The sequence below is a fragment of the Zonotrichia albicollis genome, chromosome 32 (assembly GCF_047830755.1).
Source record: "Zonotrichia albicollis isolate bZonAlb1 chromosome 32, bZonAlb1.hap1, whole genome shotgun sequence".
Classification (NCBI taxonomy): domain Eukaryota; kingdom Metazoa; phylum Chordata; class Aves; order Passeriformes; family Passerellidae; genus Zonotrichia; species Zonotrichia albicollis.
In genome coordinates, this window is record NC_133850.1 from 1,547,135 (window position 1) to 1,569,218 (window position 22,084).

General features: G+C 49.4%; 1 protein-coding gene across 1 annotated transcript in view; it reads left to right on the forward strand.

Moving 5' to 3' along the window:
* Positions 1–19,793, forward strand: part of LOC141725985 (far upstream element-binding protein 2-like) — a 29,757-nt gene extending 9,964 nt beyond the window's left edge. Inside the window, 7 exon segments of the mRNA XM_074530150.1 lie at positions 2,017–2,185; positions 10,571–10,666; positions 10,754–10,802; positions 10,805–10,854; positions 12,732–12,834; positions 17,375–17,475; positions 19,560–19,793. Of these exon segments, the coding sequence (XP_074386251.1) occupies positions 2,017–2,185; positions 10,571–10,666; positions 10,754–10,802; positions 10,805–10,854; positions 12,732–12,834; positions 17,375–17,475; positions 19,560–19,793 (802 nt within the window).
* Positions 19,794–22,084: the final 2,291 nt, after the last annotated feature.

A 22,084-nucleotide genomic window follows, 5' to 3' on the forward strand; every position in this document is an offset into this window, starting at 1 on the left:
TTGGGGTGGGGGACCCTTTTAGTGACCCCCAAATCACCCTGGAGACCCCAGAATGGTTTTGGGGACCCCAAAATTGGGGTTGGAGACTCCGAAATTGGGGTTGGGACCCTTTTAGAGACCCCAAAATCACCCTAGGGACCCCCAAATGGTTTTGGGGACCCTCAAATTGGGGTTGGGGACCCTTTTAGTGACCCCAAAATTATCCTGGAAATCCCTAAATTGGGGTGGGGGTCCTTAATATTGGGGTTGGGGACCCTAAAATTGGGGTTGGGGACCCTTTTAGAGACCCCAAAATCACCCTGGAGACCCCGAAATTGGGGTTAGGGACCACCAAAATGGGGTTGGGGACCCCCAAATTGGGGAGAGGGACCCCGAAATTGGGGTTGGGGATCCTGAAATTGGGGTGGGGGACCCCGAAATTGGGGAGGGGGACCCTGAAATTGGGGTTGGGGACCCTTTTAGTGACCCCAAAATCACCATGGAGACCCCAAAATCCTCCCTAGGGACCCCAAAATGATCCCAAAATTGGGGTTGGGGGGACCCCGAAATTGGGGAGGGGGACCCCGAAATTGGGGTTGGGACCGTTTTAGAGACCCCAAAATCACCCTGGGGACCCCGAAATTGGGGTTGGGACCCCCAAAATGGGGTGGGGGACGCTTTTAGTGACCCCAAAATGGTTCTGGGGACCCCAAAATTTGGGTGGGGGACCCTGAAATTGGGGATGGGGACCCCGAAATTGGGGTGGGGGACCCCAAAATCCTCCCTAGGGACACCAAAATGATCCCGAAATTGGGGGTGGGGACCCCAAATTGGGGAGGGGGACCCCGAAATTGGGGTGGGGACCCTTTTAGAGACCCCAAAATCACTCTGGGGACCCTGAAATTGGAGTTGGGGACCCTGAAATTGGGGTTGGGACCCTTTTAGTGACCCCAAAATCCTCCCTAGGGACACCAAAATGATCCCAAAATTGGGGTGGGGACACAGAAATTGGGATTGGGGACCCCAAAATTGGGGTGGGGGACCCTTTTAGAGACCCCAAAATGGTTCTGGGGACCCCCAAATTTGGGTGGGGGTCCCCTAAATTTGGGGTGGGGGAACCCCAAATTGGGGAGGGGGAGCCTTTTAGAGACCCCAAAATGGTTCTGGCTACCCCAAAATTGGGGTTGGGGAACCCGAAATTGGGGAGGGGACCCCAAAATGATCCCAAAATTGGGGTGGGGGACCCCCAAATTGGGGAGGGGGACCCCGAAATTGGGGTGGGGGACCCCGAAATTGGGGTGGGGGTCCCCAAATTGGGGTGGGGACCCCCAAATTGGGGAGGGGGACCCCGAAATTGGGGTGGGGGACCCCAAAATCCTCCCTAGGGACCCCAAAATGATCCTGAAATTGGGGTGGGAGACCCCGAAATTTGGGGTGGGGACCCTGAAATTGGGGTGGGGGACCCTTTTAGAGACCCCGAAATTGGGGTGGGGACCCCGAAATTTTCCCTAAATCTTCTCAAATCCCCTAAAATCCCATTTAAACCCCCCCCAAAATGCTCCTAAATCCCCTCGTCCCCAGGAAGGCCTTTCTGACCTACAGAACCCCCCCAAACCTCCTCAAACCCCACTAAAATCCCATTTAAACCCTCCCAAAATGCTCCTAAATCCCCTCAATGCTCCTAAACCCCCTCGTCCCCAGGAAAGCCAAGGCCCTTCTGACCTACAGAACCCCCCTAAACCTCCCCCAAATTCCCCCCAAGTCTCCTCAAACCCCACTAAAATCCCATTTAAACCCCCCCAAAATCCCCTCAAAAATGCTCCTAAATCCCCCAAAATCCCCTCAAAACCCCTCAATGCTCCTAAACCCCCTTGTCCCCAGGAAGGCCAAGGTGCTGCTGGACAACAGAACCCCCCTAAATCCCCCTAAAATCCCATTTAAACCCCCCCAAAATGTTCCTAAATCCCCCAAAATCCCCCCAAATGTTCCTAAATCCTCTCCAATCCCCTCAATGTTCCTAAATCTCCTCGTCCCCAGGAAGGCCAAGGCCCTTCTGGACGACATCGTGTCCCGGGGCCGGGGGGGTCCCCCGGGTCCCTTCCCCGACGCCGCCAACGGCACCGGGAGCGTTCAGGAGCTGATGATCCCCGCGGGCAAGGCCGGCCTGGTCATCGGCAAGGGCGGGGAGACCATCAAACAGCTCCAGGTGCGCCTAAATCACCTTGGCCAGAGTTTAGCAGGGGTTTTGGGGGAGTTTGGGGGGTTTAGGGGGGATTTAGGAACCTTTAGAAGGGATTTAGGGGGTTTAGGAGCGTTCAGGAGCTGATGATCCCCGCGGGCAAGGCCGGCCTGGGCATCGGCAAGGGAGGAGAGACCATCAAACAGCTCCAGGTGCGCCTAAATCACCTTGGTCAAAGTTTTTGTGAGGTTTCAGTGAGATTTGGGATGGAATTGAGTGGTTTTGAGGGGATTTGAGGAGGTTTAGGGAAGGTCTGAGGTGGTTTGGGATGGATTTGAGGTGATTTAGGAACACGTAGAGGTGATTTAGGATCCTTTAGAGGAGACTTAGGAACATTTAGAGGGGATTTAGGATCCTTTAGAGGAGATATAAGAACATTTAGATGGGATTTAGGGAGGTTTAGAGGTGATTTAGGAACATTTAGAAGAGATTTAGGAACATTAAGAGGAGATTTAGGAACATTTAGAGGTGATTTAGGAGCATTTAGAGGAGATTTGGGGAGCTTTGGAGAAGGTTTGGGATGGATTTAGGGAGGTTTAGAAGCGATCTTAGGGGATTTAGGCACGTTTAGAAGGGATTTAGGAACATTAGAAGGGATTTAGGCACATTTAGAGGAGATTTAGGAGCATTAGAGGGGATTTAGGAGCACCAGAGGAGGTTCAGGGGGTTCAGGGGCCGTTCAGGAGCTGATGATCCCCGCGGGCAAGGCCGGCCTGGTCATCGGCAAGGGAGGGGAGACCATCAAACAGCTCCAGGTGCGCCTAAATCACCTTGGTCAGAGTTTTTGTGAGGTTTCAGTGAGATTTGGGGAGGTTTAGAGGGGATTTAGGCACCTTTAGAGGGGATTTAGGAGCATTAGAGGAGGTTTAGGAGCGTTCAGGAGCTGATGATCCCCGCGGGCAAGGCCGGCCTGGTCATCGGCAAGGGAGGAGAGACCATCAAACAGCTCCAGGTGCGCCTAAATCACCTGGGCCAAAGCCTAGGAGGGGTTTTGGGGCATTTAGAGGGGATTTGGGGAGGTTTCGGGGGGATTTGGGGAGGTTTAGAGGGGGTTGGAGGTGATTTAGGAACATTTTGAGGGGATTTAGGAATGTTTCAAATCAATTTGGGGAGGTTTAGAGGGGATTTAGGAACATTTAGAAGAGATTTGGGGAGGTTTGAAGAGGTTTAGGGAGGTTTAGAGGGGATTTAGGGCACCTTTAGAAGGGATTTAGGCACGTTTAGAGGTGATTTAGGAACATTAGAAAGGATTTAGGAACTTTAAGAAGGGATTTAGGAACATTAGAGGAGGTTTAGGGGTGTTTAGAGGGGATGTAGGAACCTTTAGAGGGGATTTAGGGAGGTTTAGAGGGGATTTAGGAACATGTAGAGGGGATTTAGGATAATTTAGAGGAGATTTAGGAACATTTAGAAGGGATTTAGGAGCATTTAGAGGGGATTTGGGGAGGTTTAGAGGGGATTTAGGAACCTTTAGAAGGGATTTAGGGGGTTTAGGAGCGTTCAGGAGCTGATGATCCCCGCGGGCAAGGCCGGCCTGGTCATCGGCAAGGGCGGGGAGACCTCAAACAGCTCCAGGTGCGCCTCAATCACCTGGGCACGGGGTTTGGGGGGGTTTAGGGAGGTTTAGGAGCGATCTTAGGGGATTTAGGAACATTTAGAGGGGATTTGAGAAGGTTTTGGGGGGATTTGAGGGGATTTAGGCACATTTAGAGGGGGTTTAGGAACCTGTAAAGAAGATTTAGGGACATTTAGAGGGGATTTAGGAAGGTTTAGAGGAGATTCAGGCACCTTTAGAGGTGATTTAGGAACGTTGAGAGCGGATTTAGGGAGGTTTAGAAGGGATTTGGGGAGGTTTACGGAAGATTTGAGGAGGTTTGGGAGGGATTTGAGGAGGTTTAGGGGAGATCTGAGGGGATTTAGGAACATTTAGAGGAGATTTAGGGAGGTTTAGAGGGGATTTAGGAGCATTAGAGGAGGTTTAGGAGCGTTCAGGAGCTGATGATCCCCGCGGGCAAGGCCGGCCTGGTCATCGGCAAGGGAGGGGAGACCATCAAACAGCTCCAGGTGCGTCCAAATCACCTGGGCACGGGGTTTGGAGGGGTTTAGGGAGGTTTAGGAGCGATCTTAGGGGATTTAGGAACCTTTAGAAGGGATTTAGGGGGTTCAGGGGCCGTGCAAGAGCTGATGATCCCCGCGGGCAAGGCCGGGCTGGTCATCGGCAAGGGCGGGGAGACCTCAAACAGCTCCAGGTGCGCCCAAATCACCTTGGTCAAAGCTTGGGAGGGGTTTGGGATGGATTTGGGGAGGTTTAGAGAGGATTTGAGGGGATTTAGGAGCATCAGAGGAGGTTTAGGAGCGTTCAGGAGCTGATGATCCCCGCGGGCAAGGCCGGGCTGGTCATCGGCAAGGGCGGCGAGACCATCAAACAGCTCCAGGTGCGCCCAAATCACCTTGGTCAAAGTCTTTGTGAGGTTTCAGTGAGATTTGGGGAGGTTTGGGAGGGATTTGGGTGGTTTAGAGGGGATTTAGGCACATTTAGAGGGGATTTGAGAAGGTTTAGAAGGGATTTAGGAGCATTAGAGGAGATTTAGGAACGTTTAGAAGGGATTTAGGCACCTTTAGAGGGGATTTAGGAACCTTTAGAGCAGATTTAGGAACATTTAGGTGGGATTTAGGGACGTTTCGAGGGGATTTAGGAACATTTGGAATGGATTTGGGGAGGTTTAGAGTGGATTAGAGAGGGTTTAGGGAGGTTTAGAGGAGATTTAGGAGCATTTAGAGGGGATTTAGGGAGGTTTAGAGGAAGTTTGGGGAGGTTTGGGAGGGATTTGAGGAGGTTTAGGGGGGATTTGAGGGGATTTAGGAACATTTAGAGAGGATTTAGGAACACTTGGAGGGGTTTTAGGGAGGTTTAGAGGGGATTTAGGAACATTTAGAAGAGATTTGGGGAGGTTTAGGAACATTCAGAGGGGATTTAGGAACATTAGAGGGAATTTAGAAGCGTTTAGAGGGGATTTAGGCACATTTAGAGGAGATTTAGGGAGGTTTAGAGGGGATTTAGGAACATTTAGACGAGGTTTATGGACGTTTAGAGGGGATTTAGGGGGGTTTAGAGGGGATTTAGGAACATTTAGAGGGGATTTAGGAGCATTTAGAGGAGATTTAGGAATATTCGAAGGGATTTAGGAACATTTGCAGGGGATTTAGGCACATTTAGAAGGGATTTAGGAGCATTAGAGGGGATTTAGGAACGTTTTGAGAGGATTTAGGGACATTTAGAAGGGATTTAGGAACGTTTAGAGGAGATTTAGGAACATTAAGGTGGTATTTAGGGAGGTTTACAGGGGATTTAGGAACATTTAGAGATGACTTAGGAACATTTAGAAGGGATTTAGGAACGTTTAGAGGGGATTTAGGAACATTTAGAGATGACTTAGGAACATTTAGAAGGGATTTAGGAACATTTGGAGGGAATTTGAGGAGGTTTAGAGGGGATTTAGGAGCATCAGAGGAGGTTCAGGAGGTTTAGGAGCGTTCAGGAGCTGATGATCCCCGCGGGCAAGGCCGGCCTGGTCATCGGCAAGGGAGGGGAGACCATCAAACAGCTCCAGGTGCGCCCAAATCATCTGGGCTGCAGTTTTTGTGAGGTTTCAGTGAGATCTGGGGAGGTTTGGGATGGATTTGGGTGGTTTAGAAGGGATTTAGGGACATTTAGAGGTGATTTAGGAGCGTTTAGAGGAGATTTGGAGGTGGTTTGGAATGGATTTGGGGAGGTTTAGAAGTGATCTTAGGGGATTTAGGCACATTTAGAGGAGATTTAGGGAGGTTTAGAGGGGATTTAGGAACCTTTAGAGATGATTTAGGAGCATTTAGAGGAGATTTAGGAACGTTTAGTGGAGATTTAGGAATGTTTTGAGGTGATTTAGGAACATTAGAGGAGGTCTAGGGACGTTTAGAGAGGATTTAGGGACATTTAGAAGGGATTTAGGAACATTTGGAGGGAATTTGAGGAGGTTTAGAGGGGATTTAGGAGCATTAGAGGAGGTTCAGGGGGTTTAGGGGCCGTGCAGGAGCTGATGATCCCCGCGGGCAAGGCCGGCCTGGTCATCGGCAAGGGCGGGGAGACCTCAAACAGCTCCAGGTGCGCCCAAATCACCTTGGCTGGGAATTAAAAGGGGTTTTGGGGCATTTGGAGGGGATTTGAGGGGGTTTAGGAACGTTTAGAAGGGACTTAGGAACATTCAGAAGGGATTTAGGAACATTAAAGGAGGTTTAGGGGTGTTTAGAGGAGGTTTAGGAACATTTAGAGGGGATTTAGGAACATTCAGAAGGGATTTAGGAACGTTTAGAGGAGGTTTGGGGAGGTTTAGTGAAGGTTTGAGAAGGTTTGGGATGGATTTGGGGAGGTTTAGGGGCGATCTTAGGGGATTTAGGAACATTTAGAGGGGATTTAGGAACATTTAGACGCGGTTTAGGGACGTTTAGAAGGGATTTAGGAACACTTAGAGGAGGTTTATGGACGTTTAGAGGGGATTTGGGGAGGTTTAGGGGCGATTTGAGGGGACTTAGGAATGTTTAGAGGTGATTTAGGCACCTTTAGAGGGGATTTAGGCACATTTAGAGGGGATTTGAGGAGGTTTAGAGGGGATTTAGGAACCTTTAGAGGGGATTTGAGGAGGTTTAGAGGGGATTTAGGAACCTTTAGAAGAGATTTAGGAAGATTCAGAGGGGGTTTAGGAACATTTAGAGTGGATTTAGGCACGTTTAGAAAGGATTTGGGGAGGTTTAGAGTGGATTAGAGAGGGTTTAGGGAGGTTTAGAGGAGATTTAGGAGCATTTAGAGGAGGTTTGGGAAGGTTTAGTGAAGGTTTGAGGGGATTTAGGCACATTTAGAGGGGATTTAGGAATGTTTTGAAGGGATTTAGGAACATTTAGAGGGGATTTGAGAAGGTTTTGGGGGGATCTGAGGGGATTTAGGAACGTTTAGAGGTGGTTTAGGAAACTTTAGAGAGGATTTAGGGGCAGTTAGAGATGACTTAGAAATGTTTAGAGGAGATTTAGACACATTTAGAGGGGATTTAGGAACGTTTAGAGGGGATTTAGGAACATTCAGAGGGGATTTAGGAACGTTTAGAGCGGATTTAGGAGCATTTAGAGGGGATTTAGGATAATTAAGAGAAGATATAGGAACATTTAGAGGACATTTGGGGAGGTTTAGTGAAGGTTTGAGGAGGTTTGGGAGGGATTTGAGGAGGTTTAGGAGCGATCTTAGAGGATTTAGGAACATTTAGAGGAGATTTAGGGAGGTTTAGAGCGGATTTAGGAGCCTTTAGAGGAGGTTCAGGGGCTGTGCAGGAGCTGATGATCCCCGCGGGCGAGGCCGGCCTGGTCATCGGCAAGGGAGGGGAGACCTCAAACAGCTCCAGGTGCGCCCAAATCACCTGGGCACGGGGTTAAAAGTGAGATTTGGGATGGATTTGGGGAGGTTTGGGATGGATTTGGGTGGTTTAGAGGGGATTTAGGAACATTTAGAGGGGATTTGAGAAGGTTTAGAAGGGATTTAGGAGCATTAGAGGAGATTTAGGAACGTTTAGAAGGGATTTAGGCACCTTTAGAGGGGATTTAGGAACCTTTAGAGCAGATTTAGGAACATTTAGGTGGGATTTAGGGACGTTTCGAGGGGATTTAGGAACATTTGGAATGGATTTGGTGAGGTTTAGAGTGGATTAGAGAGGGTTTAGGGAGGTTTAGAGGAGATTTAGGAGCATTTAGAGGGGATTTAGGGAGGTTTAGAGGAAGTTTGGGGAGGTTTGGGAGAGATTTGAGGAGGTTTAGGGGGGATTTGAGGGGATTTAGGAACATTTAGAGGTGATTTAGGAACACTTGGAGGGGTTTTAGGGAGGTTTAGAGGGGATTTAGGAACATTTAGAAGAGATTTGGGGAGGTTTAGGAACATTCAGAGGGGATTTAGGATTGTTGAGAGAGGATTTAGGAACATTCAAAAGGGATTTAGGAACATTAGAGGGGATTTAGGAACGTTTAGAGGGGATTTAGGCACATTTAGAGGAGATTTATGGACGTTTAGAGGGGATTTAGGGGGGTTTAGAGGGGATTTAGGAACATTTAGAGGGGATTTAGGAGCATTTAGAGGAGATTTAGGAATATTCGAAGGGATTTAGGAACATTTGCAGGGGATTTAGGCACATTTAGAAGGGATTTAGGAGCATTAGAGGGGATTTAGGAACGTTTAGAAGGGATTTAGGAGCATTTAGAGAGGATTTAGGAACGTTTTGAGAGGATTTAGGGACATTTAGAAGGGATTTAGGAACGTTTAGAGGAGATTTAGGAACATTAAGGTGGTATTTAGGGAGGTTTACAGGGGATTTAGGAACATTTAGAGATGACTTAGGAACATTTAGAAGGGATTTAGGAACGTTTAGAGGGGATTTAGGGACATTTAGAAGGGATTTAGGAACATTTGGAGGGAATTTGAGCAGGTTTAGAGGGGATTTAGGAGCATTAGAGGAGATTTAGGAGCGTTCAGGAGCTGATGATCCCCGCGGGCAAGGCCGGCCTGGTCATCGGCAAGGGCGGGGAGACCTCAAACAGCTCCAGGTGCGCCCAAATCACCTTGGCCAGAGTTTAGCAGGGGTTTTGGGCCATTTAGAGGGGATTTGAGGGGATTTAGGAGCCTTTAGAGGTGATTTGGGAAGGTTTAGTGAAGGTTTGAGGGGATTTAGGAACGTTCAGAGCGGATTTAGACACGTTTAGAAGGGATTTAGGAACATTAAGAGGAGGTTTAGGGACACTTTGAGGTGATTTAGGAACGTTTAGAGGAGGTTTGGGAGGTTTAGGGAAGGTCTGAGGTGATTTGGGATGGATTTGAGGGGATTTAGGAACTTTTAGAGGTGATTTAGGCACCTTTAGAGGGATTTAGGAGCATTTAGAGGGGGTTTAGGAATGTTTAGAGGGGATTTAGGAACATTAGAGGAGGTTTAGGAACATTTCGAGAGGATTTAAGGACATTTGAAAGGGATTTAGGCACGTTTAGAGGTGATTTAGGAACATTTAGAGGGGATTTAGGAACGTTTGGAGGGAGTTTGAGGAGATTTAGAGCGGATTTAGGAACATTAAGAAGGGATTTAGGAACATTTGGAGGGAGTTTGAGGAGGTTTAGAGGGATTTAGGAGCATTAGAGGGGGTTTAGGAGCGTTCAGGAGCTGATGATCCCCGCGGGCAAGGCCGGCCTGGTCATCGGCAAGGGAGGGGAGACCTCAAACAGCTCCAGGTGCGCCCAAATCACCTGGGCTGGGAATTAAAAGGGGTTTTGGGGCATTTAGAGGGGATTTGGAGAGGTTTGGGATGGATTTGGGGAGGTTTAGGGGCGATATGAGGAGATTTAGGAACGTTCGGAGGAGATTTAGGAACAATTTGAGCGGATTTAGGAACGTTTGGAAGGGATTTGGGGAGGTTTAGGGAAGGTTTGAGGAGATTTAGGGGCATTTAGAAGGGATTTAGGGACATTTAGATGAGGTTTACGGACGTTTAGAGGGGATTTAGGGGGGTTTAGAGGGGATTTAGGAACATTTAGAGAGATTTAGGGAGGTTTAGAGGGGATTTGAAGGGATTTAGGAACATTTAGAGGGGATTTAGGAACATTTAGAGATGACTTAGGAACGTTTAGAGCGGATTTAGGCACGTTTAGAAGGGATTTAGGAACCTTTAGAGGAGATTTAGGCACATTTAGGGGAGGTTTGAGGAGGATTAGGGAGATTTGAGGAGGTTTAGGAACATTTAGAGGTGATTTAGGAACCTTTATAGGAGATTTAGGAACATTTAGAGGGGATTTAGGAACATTTAGAGATGACTTAGGATCCTTTAGAGGAGATTTAGGAACGTTTTGAGGGGATTTAGGGACATTTAAAAGGGATTTAGGAACCTTTAGAGGAGATTTAGGAACGTTAAGATGGGATTTAGGAACAATTAGAAGGGATTTAGGCACATTTAGAGGGGATTTAGGGACATTTGGAGGGAGTTTAAGGAGGTTTAGAGGGGATTTAGGAATGTTTAGAAGGGATTTAGGAGCATTAGAGGGGATTTAGGAACATTTAGAGGGGATTTAGGAACATTTAGAGGGGATTTAGGAACGTTTAGAGGGGATTTAGGAACGTTTAGAGGGGATTTAGGAACACTTAGAGGGGATTTAGTGAGGTTTAGAGGGGATTTAGAAACATGTAGAGGGGAGTTAGGATCATTTAGAGGGAATTTGAGGAGGTTTAGAGGGGATTTAGGAACCTTTAGAGGGGATTTAGGATCATTTTGGGGTGAGAATTCATTTTTTAACCCTTTCAGGAACGAGCAGGAGTCAAAATGATCCTGATCCAAGACGGTTCCCAAAACACCAACGTGGACAAACCCCTGCGGATCATTGGGGAGCCTACAAAGTGCAGGTGAGAAAAAACCCCAAAAAATCCCAAAAAAAATCCCAAAAAATTCCCAAAAAACCCCAAATTCACCCCAAAGCTGCCCCATTGGCAGCAAGCCTGTGAGATGGTGCTGGACATCCTGAGGGAGCGGGACCAGGGAGATTCGGGGATCGCTCGGATTACGGAGCTCGCCTGGGAGGGGGCATCGACGTGAGTGAGACCCCCAAAATCACCCTAAAATTACCCTGAAATTACCCTGAAATTACCCTGAAATCATCCCAAAATCACCCTGAAATCATCCCAAAATTAGTCTAGAAATTACCCCAAAAATGCTCCAAAAATCACCCCAAAAACACTCCAAAAATCACCCCAAAATTACCCTGAAATCACCCAAAATTACCCTCAAATCACCTCAAAATTAGTCTAGAAATTACCCAAAAACGCTCCAAAATCATCCCAAAATTACCCTCAAATCACTCCAAAATTACCCTAAAATTACCCTGAAATCATCCCAAAATTAGTCTAGAAATTACCCCAAAAACGCTCCAAAAATCACCCCAAAAATCTCCTTTTTTCACCCCCAAATCACCCCAAAATCACCCTGAAATTACCCTAAAATCACCCCAAAATTAGTCTAGAAATTACCCCAAAATAATCTAGAAATCACCCCAAAATCACCCCAAAATCACCCTGAAATCACCCCAAAATTACCCCAAATCACCCCAAAATTAATCTAGAAATTACCCCAAAATTACCCCAAAATCACCCTAAAATTACCCTCAAATCACCCTGAAATCATCGCAAAAATTAGTCTAGAAATTACCCCAAAAACGCTCCAAAAATCACCCCAAAAATCTCCTTTTTCACCCCAAAATCAACCCAAAATTACCCCAAAAATCTCCTTTTTTCACCCCCAAAATCACCCCAAAATTAATCTAGAAATCACCCTAAAATTACCCTGAAATCACCCAAAATTACCCTCAAATCACCCCAAAATTAATCTAGAAATTACCCTCAAATTACCCTCAAATCACCCCAAAATTACCCTCAAATTACCTTCAAATCACCCCAAAATTAATCTAGAAATCACCCAAAAACGCTCCAAAAATCACCCCAAAAATCTCCTTTTTTCACCCCCAAAATCACCTCAAATTACCCTGAAATCACGTCAAAATTAGTCTAGAAATTACCCCAAAAATCACCCCAAAAATCTCCTTTTTTCACCCCCAAATCACCCCAAAATCACCCTAAAATTACCCTGAAATCATCCCAAAATTACCCTGAAATCACCCTGAAATCATCCCAAAATTCGTCTAGAAATTATCCAAGATTAGTCTAGAAATTACACCAAAAACGCTCCAAAAATCTCCTTTTTTCACCCCCAAATCAACCCAAAATCGCCCCGAAATTACCCCAAAAATCACCCCAAAAATCTCCTTTTGTCACCCCCAAATCAAATTTAATTCATCTCCAAAATTACCCCAAAATCACCCCAGAAATCCTTTTTTCACCCCCAAATCAAACTTAATTCACCTCCAAAATCACCCCAAAATCACCCCAAAAATCTCCTTTTTTCATCCCCAAATGACCCCAAAATCAAACTTAATTCACCTCCAGTATCACCCCAAAATTACCCCAAAAATCTCCTTTTTTCACCCCCAAATCACACCAAAATTACCCTGAAATTACCCTCAAATCACCCCAAAATTAATCTAGAAATCACCCCAAAAACACTCCAAAAATCACCCCAAAAATCTCCTTTTTCACCACAAAAAATCCAATTTTTAATGCTGAAAAACCCCATTTTTTACCTTGAAAAATCCAATTTTAAAATGCAAAAAAACCCCAAAAAAATCCCATTTTTCACCACAAAAAAATCCAATTTTTAACGCCCAAAAACCCCATTTTTTACATTGAAAAATCCAATTTTAAAATGCAAAAAAACCCCAAAAAATCCCATTTTTCACCCCAAAACCCCAAATTTTCCCCGATTTTTTCCCTCCAAAAAATCCCAATGTTTTCCTCCCCCTCCCCTTTAATTTGAGGAGGGGTCTGACCCCGAGCCCCCTCCCCAAATTCCCCCCCAGGTGCCGGTGCCGCGTCACTCGGTCGGGGTCGTCATCGGCCGCAGCGGGGAAATGATCAAAAAGATCCAGAACGACGCCGGCGTGCGCATCCAGTTCAAGCAGGGTGAGACCCCTCCCCAAATTCCACACCCAGAGACCCCTCCCCAATTTAGAGAGGGCTGGGGGAATGCTGAGAGTGAGGGGAAATGGATTTGGAGAATTTGGGGAGGGGGATTTGGAGAATTTGGGGAGGGGGATTTGGGGAATTTGAGGAATTTGGGGAGGGGGATTTGAGTAATTTGGGGAGGGGGATTTGGGGAATTTGAGGATTTTGGGGAGGGGGATTTGGAGAATTTGGGGAATTTGGGGAGGGGGATTTGGGGAATTTGAGGAGGGGGCTTTGGGGAATTTGAGGATTTTGGGGAGGGGGATTTGAGGAATTTGGGGAATTTGAGGAGGGGGATTTGGAGAATTTGAGGAGGGGGATTTGAGGGATTTGGGGAGGGGGATTTGGGGAAATGATCAAAAAGATCCAGAACGACGCCGGCGTGCGCATCCAGTTCAAGCAGGGTGAGACCCCTCCCCAAATTCCACACCCAGAGACCCCTCCCAAATTTAGAGACACCCACAGAGACCCCTCCCCCAAATTAGAGAGAGCTGGGGGAATGCTGAGAGTGAAGGGAATTGGATTTGAAGGATTTGGGGAGGGGGATTTGGGGACTTCAAACAGGAATTTGGGGAGGGGGATTTGAGGAATTTGAGGAATTTGGGGAGGGGGATTTGAGGAATTTGGGGACTTAGAACTGGGGAATTTGGGGAGGGGGATTTGAGGAATTTGAGGAATTTGGGGAGGGGGATTTGAGGAATTTGGGGATTTTGGGGAAGGGGATTTGGGGACTTTAAACAGGGGAATTTGGGGAGGGGGCTTTGGAGAATTTGAGGAATTTGAGGAGGGGGATTTGGGGAATTTGAGGAATTTGGGGAGGGGGATTTGGGGAATTTGAGGAGGGGGAGTTGAGGATGTGGGGACTTAAAACTGGGGAATTTGGGGAGGGGGCTTTGGGGAATTTGGGGAGGGGGATTTGGGGAAATGATCCAAAAGATCCAGAACGACGCCGGCGTGCGCATCCAGTTCAAGCAGGGTGAGACCCCTCCCAAATTGGAGACCCCTCCCCAAATTAGAGAGGGCTGGGGGAATGCTGAGAGCGAGGGAATTGGATTTGGGGAATTTGGGGACTTAAAACTGGGGAATTTGGGGAGGGGGATTTGGAGAATTTGAGGAGGGGGATTTGGGGAATTTGAGGAATTTGAGGAGGGGGATTTGAGGAATTTGAGGAGTTTGAGGAGGGGGATTTGGGGGAATTTGGGGAATTTGGGGAGGGGGATTTGAGGAATTTGGGGAGGGGGTTTTGGAGAATTTGAGGAATTTGGGGAGGGGGGTTTGGAGAATTTGGGGAGGGGGATTTGAGGAACTTGGGGACTTAAAACTGAGGAATTTGGGGAGGGGGATTTGGGTAATTTGGGGAGGGGGATTTGGAGAATTTGAGGAATTTGGGGAGGGGGATTTGGAGAATTTGAGGAGGGGGATTTGGGGAATTTGGGGAGGGGGATTTGGGGAATTTGGGGACTTAAAACTGGGGAATTTGGGGAGGGGGTTTTGGGGAATTTGAGGAGGGGGATTTGGGTAATTTGAGGAGGGGGATTTGGAGAATTTGGGGATTTTGGGGAGGGGGATTTGGGAATTTGGGGAGGGGGATTTGGGGAAATGATCAAAAAGATCCAGAACGACGCCGGCGTGCGCATCCAGTTCAAGCAGGGTGAGACCCCCTCCCCAAATTGGAGACCCCTCCCCAAATTGGAGACCCCTCCCCAAATTAGAGAGGGCTGGGAATGCTGGGGATGGGGGGAATTGGGGAATTTGGGGACTTAAAACTGGGGAATTTGGGGAGGGGGCTTTGGGGAATTTGAGGAATTTGGGGAGGGGGATTTGGGGAATTTGAGGAGGGGGATTTGGGGAATTTGAGGAATTTGAGGAGGGGATTTGGGAATTTGGGGAGGGGGAGTTGAGGATTTGGGGACTTAGAACTGGGGAATTTGAGGAGGGGGATTTGGGAAAATTGGGGAATTTGGGGAGGGGGATTTGAGGAACTTGGGGACTTAAAACTGGGGAATTTGGGGAGGGGGATTTGGGTAATTTGGGGAGGGGGATTTGGGAAATTTGAGGAATTTGAGGAGGGGGATTTTGAGAATTTGAGAAGGGGGATTTGGAGAATTTGGGGAGGGGGATTTGGGGACTTTAAACAGGGAATTTGGGGAGGGGGATTTGGAGAATTTGAGGAATTTGGGGAGGGGGATTTGGGGAATTTGGGGAGGAGGATTTGAGGATTTGGGGATTTAAAACTGGGGAATTTGGGGAGGGGGATTTGGGGAATTTGGGGAGGGGGATTTGGGGAATTTGAGGAATTTGGGGAGGGGGATTTGGGGACTTTAAACAGGGGAATTTGAGGAGGGGGATTTGGGGAATTTGAGGAATTTGGGGAGGGGGATTTGAGGAATTTGGGGACTTAAAACTGGGGAATTTGGGGAGGGGGATTTGGGGAATTTGAGGAATTTGGGGAGGGGGATTTGGGGAATTTGGGGGGGGAGATTTGGGGAAATGATCCAAAAGATCCAGAACGACGCCGGCGTGCGCATCCAGTTCAAGCAGGGTGAGACCCCTCCCCAAATTGGAGACCCCTCCCCAAATTAGAGAGGGCTGGGGCAATGCTGAGAGTGAGGGGAATTGAATTTGGGGAATTTGGGGAGGGGGATTTGGGGAATTTGGGGATTTTGGGGAGGGGGATTTGGGGACTTTAAACTGGGGAATTTGGGGAATTTGAGGAGGGGGATTTGAGGAATTTTGGGACTTAAAACTGGGGAATTTGGGGAGGGGGATTTGGGGAATTTGAGGAATTTGGGGAGGGGGATTTGAGGAATTTGAGGAATTTGGGGAGGGGGATTTGGAGAATTTGAGGAATTTGAGGAGGGGGATTTGGGGAATTTGAGGAGGGGGATTTGGGAAATTTGAGGAGGGGGCTTTGGAGAATTTGAGGAATTTGGGGAGGGGAGGGGATTTGGGGAATTTGGGGAGGGGATTTGGGGAATTTGGAGAATTTGAGGAAGGGGATTTGGGGAATTTGGGGAGGGGGATTTGGAGAATTTGAGGAATTTGGGGAGGGGGATTTGGAGAATTTGGGGAGGGGGATTTGAGGAATTTGGGGAGGGGGATTTGGGGAATTTGAGGAATTTGGGGAGGGGGATTTGGGGAAATGATCCAAAAGATCCAGAACGACGCCGGCGTGCGAATCCAGTTCAAGCAGGGTGAGACCCCTCCCCAAATTCCACACCCAGAGACCCCTCCCCAAATTGGAGAGGGCTGGGAATGCTGGGGATGGGGGAATTGGGGAATTTGGGGACTTAAAACTGGGGAATTTGGGGAGGGGGCTTTGAGGAATTTGAGGAGGGGGATTTGGGGTGAGGGAACCATTGAATGGTTTCCTATATAGCCTGTAGTAATTTGGGGAGGGGGATTTAGGGAATTTGGGGAGGGGGATTTGGGGAGGGGGATTTGGGGAAATGATCCAAAAGATCCAGAACGACGCCGGCGTGCGCATCCAGTTCAAGCAGGGTGAGACCCCTCCCCAAATTGGAGACCCCTCCCCAAATTAGAGAGGACTGGGGGAATGCTGAGAGTGAAGGGAAATGGATTTGGGGACTTAAAGCTGGGGAATTTGGGGAGGGGGATATGGAGAATTTGAGGAGGGGGATTTGAGGATTTGGGGACTTAGAACTGGGGAATTTGGGGAGGGGGCTTTGGGGAATTTGAGGAATTTGGGGAGGGGGATTTGAGGGATTTGGGGAGGGGGATTTGGAGAATTTGGGGAGGGGGATTTGAGGAATTTGAGGAGGGGGATTTGGAGAATTTGGGGAATTTGGGGAGGGGTCTTTGGGGAATTTGGGGAGGGGGCTTTGGGGAATTTGAGGAGGGGGATTTGGAGAACTTGAGGAAATTGAGGAGGGGGCTTTGGGGAATTTGAGGAGGGGGATTTGGGGTGAGGGAACCATTGAATGGTTTCCTATAGAGCCTGCAGTAATTTGGGGAGGGGGATTTAGGGAATTTGAGGAGGGGGATTTGGGGAAATGATCAAAAAGATCCAGAACGACGCCGGCGTGCTCATCCAGTTCAAGCAGGGTGAGACCCCTCCCCAAATTGGAGACCCCTCCCCAAATTGGAGACCCCTCCCCAATTTAGAGAGAGCTGGGGGAATGCTGAGAGTGAGGGGAATTGGATTTGGGGAATTTGGGGAGGGGGATTTGGGGAATTTGAGGAATTTGAGGAGGGGGCTTTGAGGAATTTGAGGAATTTGAGGAGGAGGCTTTGGGGAATTTGAGGAGGGGGCTTTGACCATTCCCACCTCGAAACCCCCTCCCCAATTGAAGCCCCCTCCCCAAATTTCTCCTTTGCCGCAGGGTGGAAATTTAAGGAATTAATGCAATTTTGATGAGGGAATTTGGGAAATTTCGGGTGGGAATTTGAGGAGGGGGCTTTGGGGAATTTGAGGAATTTGAGGAGGGGGTTTTGACCATCCCAACCTGAAGCCCCCTCCCCAAATTGCCCCTCCCAGACGACGGCACGGGCCCGGAGAAGATCGCTCACATCATGGGACCCCCGGAGCGCTGCGAGCACGCGGCGCGGATCATCAACGAGCTGCTGCAGAGCCTGCGGGTAAATTGGGGAGGGGGCTTCAATGGGGAGGGGGCTTCAGGGTCAGGGGATCATCAACGAGCTGCTGCAGAGCCTGAGGGTAAATTGGGGAGGGGGCTTCAGTGGGGAGGGGGCTGCAGGGTCAGGGGATCATCAACGAGCTGCTGCAGAGCCTCAGGGTAAATTGGGGAATTTGGGGAGGGGGCTGCAGGGTCAGGGGATCATCAACGAGCTGCTGCAGAGCCTGAGGGTGAATTGGGGAGGGGGCTTCAATTGGGGAGGGGGCTGCACATTGTGGGGATCATCAACGAGCTGCTGCAGAGCCTGCGGGTAATTGGGGAGGGGGCTTTGGGGTCAGGGGATCAGCAACGAGCTGCTGCAGAGCCTGCGGGTAAATGGGAATTTGGGGAGGGGGCTTCAATGGGGAGGGGGCTGCAGGGTCAGGGGATCATCAACGAGCTGCTGCAGAGCCTCAGGGTAAATGGGAATTTGGGGAGGGGGCTGCAATTGGGGAGGGGGCTGCACCTTGTGGGGATCATCAACGAGCTGCTGCAGAGCCTCAGGGTAAATTGGGGAGGGGGCTTCAATGGGGAGGGGGCTTCAATTGGGGAGGGGGCTGCACATTGTGGGGATCATCAACGAGCTGCTGCAGAGCCTGCGGGTAAATTGGGGAGGGGGCTTCAATGGGGAGGGGGATCATCAACGAGCTGCTGCAGAGCCTCAGGGTAAATGGGGAATTTGGGGAGGGGGCTTCAGGGTGTGGGGATCATCAACGAGCTGCTGCAGAGCCTGAGGGTAAATTGGGGAGGGGGCTGCAATGGGGAGGGGGCTTCAGGGTCAGGGGATCATCAACGAGCTGCTGCAGAGCCTGAGGGTAAATTGGGGAGGGGGCTGCAATTGGGGAGGGGGCTTTGGGATGGCTGAACCCCTCAGTGATAGCCTGGAGAAGTTTGGGGAATTTGGGGAGGGGGCTTCAGTTGGGGAGGGGGCTTTGGGATGGAGGAACCTTTCAGTGATTTCCTATAGAGGCTGTGGGAATTTGGGGAGGGGGCCTTGGGGTGGCTGAACCCTGCCATGATTTCCTATAGAGGTTTGGGGAATTTGGGGAGGGGGCTTCAATTGGGGAGGGGGCTTCAGGGTGGAAAAACCTTTCAGTGTTTTCCTATAGAGGTTGTGGGAATTTGGGGAGGGGGCTTTGGGAATTTGGGGAGGGGGCTTTGCAGAGTCTCTGGGTAATTTGGGGAGGGGCTGCAATTGGGGAGGGGATGGAAAAACCTTTCAGTGATTTCCTATAAAGATTGTGGGAATTTGGGGAGGGGGCTTTGGGTGGCTGAACCCTGCCATGATTTCCTATAGAGGTTGGGGGAATTTGGGGAGGGGGCTTTGGGGAATTTGGGGAGGGGGCTTTGCAGAGCCTTTGGGTAATTTGGGGAGGGGGCTTCAAATGGGGGAGGGGGCTTTGGGGTGGCTGAACCCTGCCGTGATTTCCTATAGAGGTTGTGGGGAATTTGGGGAGGGGGCTTTGGGGTGGCTGAACCCTGCCATGATTTCCTATAGAGGTTTGGGGGAATTTGGGGAGGGGGCTTTGGGATGGAAAAACCTTTCAGTGTTTTCCTGTAGAGGCTGTGGGAATTTGGGGAGGGGGCTGCAATTGGGGAGGGGGCTTTGCAGAGTCTCTGGGGAATTTGGGGAAATTTGGGGAGGGGGCTTCAATTGGGGAAGGGGCTTTGGGGTGGAAAAACCTTTCAGTGTTTTCCTATAGAGGTTGGGGGAGTTTGGGGAGGGGGCTTTGGGGAATTTGGGGAGGGGGCTTCAATTAGGGAAGAGGATTTGGGGTGGCTGAACTCCTCAGTGATAACCTGGAGAAGATTTGGGAATTTGGGGAGGGGGCTTTGGGGAATTTGGGGAGGGGGCTTCAGTTGGGGAGGGGGCTTTGCAGAGTCTCCGGGTAACTTGGGGAGGGGTCTTCAATTGGGGAGGGGTCTTTCCTGCGTTATTCCAATGCCATTTCCACCCTATTGCATTGCCAATCGGGGTTTTTGGGGTGTGTCCCCCCCAGTTCCGGGGGTCCCACCCCTCAGTGCCGCCCCCTCCCCACATTGCAGAGCGGCCCCCCAGGACCCCCCGGGCCGGGGCTGCCCCCGGGGGGGCGTGGCCGGGGGCGTGGCCAGGGCAGCTGGGGCCCCCCCGGGGGGGAGATGACCTTCTCCATCCCCAGCCACAAGTGTGGGCTGGTCATCGGCCGAGGTGAGCACCCCGGGACCCCTCCCCAAATTCCTGCATCCCCAATCCCTTCCCTTGGATCCTTCAATGCCCTAAAATCCCTGCAAATGGGTTAAAAATCCCCACAAAAAACCCCGAAATTTCTCCCCAAAATGCCCAGAAATGGCCCCAAAATCCAACCAAAAATGGCCCCAAAATCCCTCTAAACAACCCCAAAATCCAACCCCAAATGGTCTCAAAATCCCTCCCCAAAATTCCCGTAAACGACCCCAGAAAGTTTCCCCAAATGGCCCCAAAATCCCCAGCCACAAGTGTGGGCTGGTCATCGGCCGAGGTGAGGACCCCCGGGACCCCTCCCCAAATTCCTGCATCCCAAAATGCCCAGAAATGGCCCCAAAATCCTTTCCCAAACAACCCCAAAATCCAACCCTAAAATCCCCCTGAATAACCCCAAAATCCCCACAAACAACCCCAAAATCCAACCCCAAATGGCCCCAAAATCCCTTCTCAAAAAGCCCCAAAATCTCCCTGAAAAAACCCAAAATCCCTCCCAAAAATTGCCCCAAAATCCTCACAAATGACCCCAAAAAGTTTCCCCAAATGGCCCCAAAATCCCCCTGAACAACCCCAAATTCCAACCCAAATGGCCTCAAAATCCCTCCCCAAAATCCCCACAAATGGCTCCAAAATCCCTCCTCAAAGTCCCCAGAAATGGCCCCAAAATCCAACCCCAAATGGCCTCAAAATTCCCATAAATGGCCCCAAAATCCAACCCCAAAATTGCCATAAATGGCCCCAAAATCCAACCCCAAACAACCCCAAAATCCCCAGAAATTACCCCAAATTCCAACCCCAAATGGCCCCAAAATCCCCACCCACAAGTGTGGGCTGGTCATCGGCCGAGGTGAGGACCCCGGGACCCCTCCCCAAATCCCTCAAGCCCAAATCCCTTCCCTTGAATCCTCAATGCCCTAAAATCCCTGCAAACAAAAATCCCCACAAAAAACCCACAAAATTTCTCCCCAAAATGCCCAAAATCCCCAGAAATGGCCCCAAAATCCTTCCCCAAACAGCCCCAAAATAACCCCAAAATCCCTCCCAAAAATCCCCATAAATGACCTCAAAAATCCCTCCCCAAAATCCCCATAAATGGCCCCAAAATCCCTCTAAACGACCCCAAAATCCCTCCCCAAAATTGCCATAAATGGCCCCAAAATCCAACCCCAAAATCCCCCTAAATAACCCCAAAGTCCCTCCCCAAATGGCCCCAAAATTCCCATAAATGGCCTCAAAATCCAACCCCAAATAGCCTCAAAATCCCATAAATGGCCCCAAAATCCAACCCCAAAATCCCCCTAAATAACCCAAAATCCCCACAAACAACCCCAAAATCCCCAGAAATTACCCCAAAATCCAACCCCAAATGGCCCCAAAATCCCTTCTCAAACAGCCCCAAAATCCCCACCCACAAGTGTGGGCTGGTCATCGGCCGAGGTGAGGACCCCGGGACCCCTCCCCAAATTCCTCAAGCCCAAATCCCTTCCCTTGAATCCTCAAATTCCCTAAAATCCCTGCAAACGGGTTAAAAATCCCCCAAAATTTCTCCTCAAAATGCCCCAAAATGCCCAGAAATGGCCCCAAAATCCTTCCCCAAACAGCCCCAAAATCCCCAGCCACAAGTGTGGGCTGGTCATCGGCCGAGGTGAGCACCCCCGGGACCCCTCCCCAAATTCCTCAAGCCCAAAATCCCCACAAATGACCCCAAAATCCCTCCCAAAAATCCCCATAAATGGGCCCAAAATCCCCACCCACAAGTGTGGGCTGGTCATCGGCCGAGGTGAGGACCCCGGGACCCCTCCCCAAATTCCTGCATCCCAAATCCCTTCCCTTGAAACCCTCCAATGCCCTAAAATCCCTGCAAACCGGTTCAAAATCCCCACAAAAAAAACCCCATATTTCTCCCCAAATGGCCCCAAAATCCCTAAAACTGGCCCTAAAATCCCTCCCTGAAATCTTCACAAACAATTCCAAAATCCAACCCTAAAATCCCCTAAATAACCCCAAAATCCCTCCCCAAAATCCCCATAAATGGCCCCAAAATCCAACCCCAAAATCACCATAAATGGACCCAAAATCCCTCCCCAAATGCCCCAAAATGCCCAGAAATGGCCCCAAAATCCCTCTGAACAACCCCAAAATCCAACCCCAAATGGCCCCAAAATACCTCCTAAAATCCCCCTAAACAACCCCAAAGTCCCTCCCCAAATGGCCCCAAAATTCAACCCCAAATGGCCCCTAAATCCAACCCCAAGTGGTCCCAAAATTCCCATAAATGGCCCCAAAATCCAACCAAAAATGGCCCCAAAATCCGACCCCAAATGGGCCCAAAATCCAACCCCCAAAAATC